This window comes from Neopsephotus bourkii, unplaced genomic scaffold, assembly GCF_033783945.1.
Source record: "Neopsephotus bourkii isolate Nb327-2 ecotype Australia unplaced genomic scaffold, CSIRO-AGI_Nbou_v1 NB_1447, whole genome shotgun sequence".
Classification (NCBI taxonomy): Eukaryota; Metazoa; Chordata; class Aves; order Psittaciformes; family Psittacidae; genus Neopsephotus; species Neopsephotus bourkii.
The window spans coordinates 113,501-121,625 of NW_026901924.1; the positions used below are offsets into that span (position 1 = coordinate 113,501).

Below are 8,125 nucleotides of genomic sequence, written 5' to 3' on the forward strand. Positions count from 1 at the left end.
TTTCTTTAACAGCCTTTTAATCTGAGGGATTCAAATGGATGCAGAAAAACTACCATGGCTCGAGCTTTTGCTTTTCTTTTTGGAGAACAGTTTGCATATGTTGTCTTTGTAGGGTGTTTTTTAAGACCACAACAACCATATGTTTAAAATAAAGAGGTATTCGAACACCTTGGTTTGCAGGTGTCAGTTGAAAAACAATCCTGGTCTCCATTTGCATTAGCACCTCAGAGATGTCAGCCAAGGAATACTTGAAGACAGCTGGATCAGAAGGCCAGAGACCAATGAACTCATTTTGCAGGGCTGCAAGCAGCAGGCAGAGAATGACACCAAGCAAGTGTTAACCTGGGGTAGCGTTTAACAAGCACCCATGAAATAAACAGGTCAGTTTTGATGACTTGCTGCTGCCTCTTCAGCTTGTTTTGTCTGATTACCATTCCTCCCCAGATGTTTCTCTCTGTTGCTGTTTCAAAAGCTTCAGATACTACAGACATATGCAGAGGCTTGGAGACCCACGCGGTTTCTGAAACATCCACAGCTGGTGCCAGGCTCTGAGGAAAGGCCACCTAGGGTCCAGGTGGGAAGACACCCAGCAGGTAGGACCTCCAGAAGGAAAGCCAGGAGGCTGCCAGCCTACCCTGCCTTCAGCACTTGGCAGCTAATACCTAGTGGCAGCGAGCACAAAGTGCTACAGGGAGTGAGCTCATGAGGACTCCCATGGCTGCCATTTGTGAGGGAAACGTCCTCATCATTATTTCTGCATCTCTTTAAACCATGTCTCATCTTCAGTATGGAAATAAACACTGCAAACTGAAGCAGGAAGAGAAGACCAAAGCCATCAGCCACCTTGAGAAACACGACGGTGAGATGGCTGTAGACATAGCCCCACCGACCACAGGTGTTTTCTATCTGAGCATCTCCATGCTCAGAGACAGCAGCCACGCAGCAGAAACAGTTTATTTTAAAATCCCTTTGCAAACTATGGCTGCAGTAGGCTGAAAAATCTGGCAAACCTGTCAACTTTTCATGCGGAGTACAAATACTTGGAAAAACTGAGGTCAGGATTTTATAACCTGCACATTCAGAGCTGTTTAGCTTATGGGAGACAAGAGCAAGGGTCCCTGGGGACAGGACACATTAAGTGTTGTGGAAGACAGGCTCTTAGCTCCTATCACCCAACTCCTTCCTTATGCTCCCCTAGTTGTGTATTTTCTGTTACTAGCTTCAACCCTCTTGCTCCAAATCTTCTTACAAGAAGACGCTGTTGCATGAATATGAATGTAGATCTTACTTAGCTTTGCTTTGTTTCTCATTACCTGTTTTACACTGGTGAAGATATACCCCCTTCCTTTCACACAGAGTCCCACAAGAGAAATTTTTGGCTTGAAACCCAAAGAGGCCATTGCGTCAAAGTCTCCCAGGTCCATGTCAGAGAAAGCAGCATTTTACACTCAGTCAGAACCTGCAGGAGTATGCTACGAATCTCTTATTCAGAGTTCATACAGCTTCCTTAAGTAAAGGCACCTTGGGTAAATGAAGGAGTTTTTACAACACCCTTTTCAGCAAGGCCATTGTTACTGGCATGCTGCATGCTGCTTTCCCCTGCCTCAGGTATGGTCTTTCACTGTCATCCTCCCCAAACCTTTTGGAGTCTGTGGGTAGAGAGGTAAGCCTCTCATATCTGAAGGTTCTGAAGAACTTTCCATATTTAGCATAAGATTATTTTACATTTGTTAATCTGGTCCCTATGTGGTAGTCATATTTTTGCACATAAAAATTCTATGGGTTTAAGTAAACCCTACCCCAATGTTGACTGTTTCCAGTAGAAACTACAAAAAACAGCAACAACTGTGTTTTCATCCACCAAGAACTATAAGTTGTATTGTACCAATGTTGTGGCAAAATTTGGGGAAATTATGTCAGACTAGAATAAGAAGAATTTCTCCTACACTCTGTAAGTTTACAGTGTGATAAATTATCTTCATAGAACTTTTGAATATGTAATTCAACTTGCAGTTTAGATTTCATTCTTCAATATTTGTATCTGTGGAAAACAATACATAGTTATAAATAAGCACTATTTCATGCAGTGCTTATCTCTAGTCATGCTATGCACGAGATAATACACAATGTGATAAGGAGGATTATTGATACAGCTTGCAGATGTCTAGGGCACGAAGAAATGCAGTTGTGTGGCAGCTGATAAGCTTGCTCCACAGCTAGCTTAGCAAGTCGCTTTCCCTCCTGACAGTAGGATTGTACTGGGACATGGAAAACTCTTGGCTATGGTTTTGTTAAATAAAACGAATCACCTCTCACTAGCATTGCTTTCAGCCTGCAGTAAGTGTGGCAAAACTCTTCTCCTTGTTGGTAACTGGCAGTGATGCTCAGTGTTCTTTCCTGTCTCGGTCCCCATTGTCCCAGTGGAAGAGATGGTGTAGCCACCTATCACAAGTGTCACTCTGAGAACAGGAGGAGATTTGGAGAGGACAGCAGCTGGACAAGGAGAGCTGGGAAACAGTGGCAGAACATAAATGTCCCTGAAGTTCAGCTGGAGTGGGTCTTTTCTGTCTTTTATATCATGGTGCTTTACTATATGTAGTCTTAACAAAACTGCAAACACAAGAGGGATCTTTTTCCCCCTTCTGTCTTTTCACTCCCTAAAACTAGCCTGTTCCATATTTTTCCCCTCCATAGACTTCTCTGTATGAGGATTTTGCAGGGTGAGCATGAGGCCATGTCAGAAATCAGTAAAGTCCAGCTTCCATGGAAATACAATCCACACTGCTGCATCAGATGAGGTCTAAGGACAGATGCAATGTAGTTATATCATAGTCATTAGAAAGCCCCCAGTGCACTTCGACCACAGCGCACCAAGACAGACTGTGCACAAGGAGCTGGGGTTTCAGATCTGGGTGAGAGCTATCACACAGCAACAGAAAACAAGATTAGTGTCATGACTGTTTTACTGTAACTCCTCCTTTAAAAACATGCTAGAAAGGTTTCCTGCTGTAAAACATGCTTCTCAGTTTATAGAGAACCCTCCCTTCTTGTATCCTTAAATGTTTTTTAAAAATGCACTGTAATTTCGCTCATTCCTTCAGACTTTACTGTCTCATAGCTGGGCATTCAGCCCTCAGCCTGATTCTTCAAACAGTCCTCTCCTGCCAAACACACAAGGCAGACCTTGGCCATACACAACAGGGATGTTCCTCTGTGTGATTGAACAGTTTGGTCAGCTTCATGCAGTGCCAACACCTCTAAGGATTACCAGGATTGGAAGTGTCACCCTGAGGTGCTATTTATCTGTCTAGGCAACAGTGCTCTTCAGCCATCCAAGGGCATACCGTGTGTGATTTTATTCATGCATGTTGATGTCTCCTAGTGCCATGGCACGACAATGTCGTATCCATGAAACTGAGCATATCAATTCATTGCATGCAGTAAATCTGCTTTGTATGTCATTTTAACATGGTTTAACGAAAGCCTGTAAAATGTTAAGATGCACCTGGAAATTACTCACACTGTAGTTCAGACTGCTGTCAGTTCTGTTCATAGGAGGAAAAATACATCAAGAGTTTGGTGTATGCTTAAGGCTTTTCAGTATATGGCAGCAGGGAGCTTTTGGATCTCACTGTTTTATTAGATGTGATATTTTTAGATCTTCATTCTTGGTGAAATCAATGCACAACAAATTTCTGGAAAGGGAGGAATTTAACCTCACTTGCAGCTAAGTATCACTTTTCTTTGACAAGTACTCCAAGCAAGAAGAAAAAAAAAAAAAAGGCTTTTTTTTTTCCTTCCAGAGAAGTAATTCCATGTTTAACAGATGATGTTTCTTAAATTTGAAGTAACAGGAGCCTGACATTTTTATGTTCCTTACATTGTACCTAACTCAAATATGCCCTTATCATAACTGATGCTTTCCAGTATTTTCCAGGGTACAGACAGTTAAATAACAAGTGAGAAAACACAAGGCATTGTTTTGTCAGCATTTGCAAGCACTTAACTTAATAAGCTGGAGGACCATGGTGGGAAGTTTTGCTAGGAAAATCCCAGGGGCTAAAGGAAAACAAAACCCGCTAGACTGAATGGGGCTGGCTTCAATGGCTTTTATTTCCCAATAGCAAATGAGCCGTCTGTTCAGAGGCTTGAAGCTAGCCCTCTTTGCACAGAGGTGCAGTCCTGGGAACTGTGTGCTCCTCTGCTGCCATGTACTCTTCTGCTGCCACTGCTGCTGCATGGAGGAGCAGGCTGAACAGTCAGCCTGGCCTGTGGCTGGGGACCGAGGCAGCTGAAAGCCTATGTTACCCAAGCAGGTCTGGAGCTTGGTGCTGGGAGTTTCTTCTCCCTTACACACCCTGGTTGCCAACACATCACTGACCCAACTGGCATGAGCAGCAGGGTGACAACTTGCAGAATAGTGACTTCCATTTGCTTCCAGAGCTGGGTGGAAAGACAACCCTTTGTGTTTGACTTTTGCTCAATCACAGTCCTTTTCTTGAGTGCAGCCACATCCAGCATCAGCGTATAGATTATTGGACCTATTGGTGATACTGAGGAGCCCAGGGAGGCTCAGAAACTCCACCCAAGACCAGTGTTCAGGGCAGTGGGCTGCATGTGGACTTCTGCCAAAGACTTTGGGGCTTTCTCAGGGGCATATGGCTGCCTGCCTCACTGTACCGCTTCTTCTTGTCCCTGTTTTCAACATACCCCAGAATGATAGCAACAGAATGTTCTGTTTGGCACACTTAGTTTCTCAACAACAGATCTGAAATGGAAAAAAAAGAAAAATGTTGGAAAATTGGAAGCTTTCAATTGCAGCTTTAAACAACACTATGAGAACTTTCCTGTCAGCTCCATTGTTCCCACATTGGACTTCTCTGCTACAGGCCTGGTGAGGATGCTGTCATCATCTTTTGTCCTTGACTGTAGATCCCATGACTTGCAGTGTTCCTGTCTCTGATGTTGCTCTTCCAAAGCAGCCTGTAATGAAGAAATTACATGCTTAAGCTGGAACAAAGTCCACCACTGCCTCTCTAGCTAGGGGGTTGAACACAACATGCTCAGTTCCATCAGCGAGTAGCTGAATTTGAAAAATTGGCTTGGTTTCTGCAGAAAACAGCTCAGCAGAGCTGTTCTGTGCAGAAGACAGCCTCTCTATCAACGTGGACAGTTCTGCAAATAAAGAGATGCAATTTTCTACTGCCTGGGAGCAGGTACAAAGAAGGGACAAAAGATCATGGTCCTTTGCGTGGGTTTCAAGTACTCTTTTCTAGGACTGTTGTGATCTGAAAGAGCAGCAGACAAAAGCTATGAAGTGGATTCATGTGTTTAATGCCACCTCAGCGTGGGAGAGTTTCATCCTTTTGCTGCAAAATTGCTGCCAGCCCCTAACAAAGTCATTTAGCCAGAGCCATTGGTGCTTTGTACTGGCAGCTGGCACTTTGCCTCCCATCTTGTCCTTTGCAAGCTTTGCTGGTCTGCAAAGAGTTAGGCATTGAGTGGCACTGTGGCACCACTAGTTGCAAGCAAGCTCAGTTTAGGGATGCTTTTTGGTACATAGAAAGCATGTGTGTGATTGCCTGGTTGGTAACCAGTGTCTGTAGCCTGGCACATCCTGAGTGTTTGCAAAGCCCTTCAGAAAACATTCTTCTGTTTCATCTAGGTGGGTTTGATATCCAAATAGAAAGGTGTCTGCACAGCTTACAGCTGGCACTGCTCAAGCTGGAAATAGCTGGCACCTTCTTGGCGGGCATGGCAAAAAGTCTGCGTGCTGCAGAAACTGACTATAGTGAGCTGCTAGATCTGCAGAGAGCATCACTGTAATAAAAACAGAGTCAGTATGTTAGCAAATAAATACCACAGTGACAGGAGAGCCTGTCTGAAAACAGTCCTCACTGGGTAGTGCTGGGAAGCCCTTATTGTTGCTGCCTCTGCTAAACCTGACCACTGATGACAAGACTTTGGTTTCCACCTCAGTCAAGCATGTCAAGTCAAGCCTGGAAAATCTCAGGAACCCTGTCTTCACTCTGACACAATTTGATGTAAGGGCTTTCCCCCTATGTTTAGAACCTCTTTAACCTTTCAAGGAGCAAGCATCCTTTAACTCAGTACTCTCACTAAAGCTCAAATCTTGCATTTCTGCATTGAATGTTGAATTTTATTCTGGGCTTTATTCCCCTCAGAGCTTTGCAAAGCAGAGAAAAGAGGGGGAAGCATTTTAATCAGGGTAAGGCTCTTTGGCATTTACACTATTGAAGCCTGAGGAGGGTCTGAATTTCTATTGAATAGAGACTAAGAAAAGAAGTAGATCTGGTGAAGGATGGCATTTCAGTGCAAGAAGGATGTGTGTTTAGGACTTTCCATTACATAATAGGGCTGAAATGGATTAACAAGACCCAGGCTTTCTTTTTCTTGAGAATTGCTGCCTGCACTACTCTTTTTCTGTTACTGATGCTTCAGCCATAGCACTCATAGAAAGGTTTTCTTTGTTGTTATTAGTTTGAGAAGTAAATTGCAGGATTGTTTCTCCTGATTAAGAAACTGATTAGTCAGAGGTCTCTAGCTAAATGTTCCTCATTATCAATTTTAAGTGCAAATGCATTTGCCAAGCAGTGTTTCAGATGTTGTCATGATGGGGGGGAATGCCTTTCTCTTTTGATGTGCTGCCCATAACTATTTACAGATCTTTGAAAGGTGTCCCTCTCATCAGATCAATGAAGAAATAGTGTGGGAACAATACTCTTGAAAGAAGAAATTAACCATTGCCATTTCCAGTTGGATGGTTCTCTTAGTGTTTTCTCGTAGTGTTGGTGCATTAGTATATTTATGGGTTGTGTTGTGTTTTGTCCACTCTTTCTCTTCCTAGGTGCTTTCATTATCTGCTGGACCCCAGGATTAGTCTTGCTGCTCCTTGACGTTTGCTGTCCCCAGTGCAACGTCCTGGCATATGAAAAATTCTTCCTGCTCCTGGCAGAGTTCAACTCCGCCATGAACCCCATCATCTACTCCTACCGGGACAAGGAGATGAGCGCGACCTTCAAGCAGATCCTCTGCTGCCAGCGCAGTGAGAATGCCAATGGCCCCACTGAAGGCTCAGACCGCTCAGCATCCTCCCTCAACCACACCATCTTGGCGGGCGTCCACAGCAACGACCACTCAGTGGTGTAAAACCACAGACAGCCACATGGCCGATGAAGAGCAGCGGGGGATGATGTGGAGCGGAATGGATGCACAGCCTGGGGCAAGGTTTTCTCAGACACTAATAGACTACAAGTACTTCTCTTCCTGGAAGCTCCACACACCGGCGCAGTCTGTCCTGTCTGCAGGACTGTCCTTGCTGAAAGGCTTTTGGTTTCCACTTTCAAAAAGCAGAAGGCAGATGCCTTTTGGCGAAGGTCATCAATAGCCCATGGAGAGCCTCGCTGAGACTTTGTCGGACTTTGCTGCATCTTGGTGCCAGTCTGAATCAACCCTGATTAATTAAGCTTATACCTGCTTCACTGCATTTACATGTAGCCACTTAGTCTTTTATAAAGGGAGTAAAGGGGATTAAAGTATGCCTACCATTTAATAGACATGTAATATTTATCACCATCAGCATGCTTGTGATGAAAATTTTCTGTGCAGGGATTAAAACTGTGCTCTAGTCTTTGCGTCGTTAGCCACACTGCCGTAACTACAGTGAAAACAGAAGTAATTTTTCTAGTACAGGCAACCGAAAGATGATGAAAACTGACTCTTCTTACCTTCATTACTGATGTTAGAAAGCATGCATGTTCTGTGTGTATGCAGATTGTTCTAATTAAAAAAATTGTTGTAAATTCTGCAAGTAGAAAAGTATAGACTGTATTGCAGTGTTTGTTTAGATTATGAAATAAACAGTACTCTAGTCACAAGGTATTTAATGTTCTTCTTTGAAGTGCGGTATGGAACGTGTAACGTGTAAGGGGTCCCAAGTTTTTCATGGTCAAGTTCTTAAAGTAGGGCACATCCATAAGGCTCTTAAAGGGCTGCAGTCAGGTTGGCAGAATTTTTTAAAAAGTATTTATGGCATTGGAACGCTTTTCTTTTCCATGGTGGAAAGCAAAAGGATTTTTTGATGTATACAATTGTATTTTGTATT

General features: G+C 43.5%; 1 protein-coding gene across 2 annotated transcripts in view; it reads left to right on the plus strand.

Moving 5' to 3' along the window:
• Positions 1-7,244, plus strand: part of LPAR1 (lysophosphatidic acid receptor 1) — a 67,655-nt gene extending 60,411 nt beyond the window's left edge. For both annotated transcript variants that reach the window (XM_061368807.1, XM_061368806.1), the window contains exon 4: positions 6,869-7,244. In XM_061368807.1, coding sequence (XP_061224791.1) covers positions 6,869-7,170 — 302 coding nt within the window. In that variant the 3' untranslated portion in view covers positions 7,171-7,244. The remainder of the gene's footprint in view (positions 1-6,868) is intronic.
• Positions 7,245-8,125: the final 881 nt, after the last annotated feature.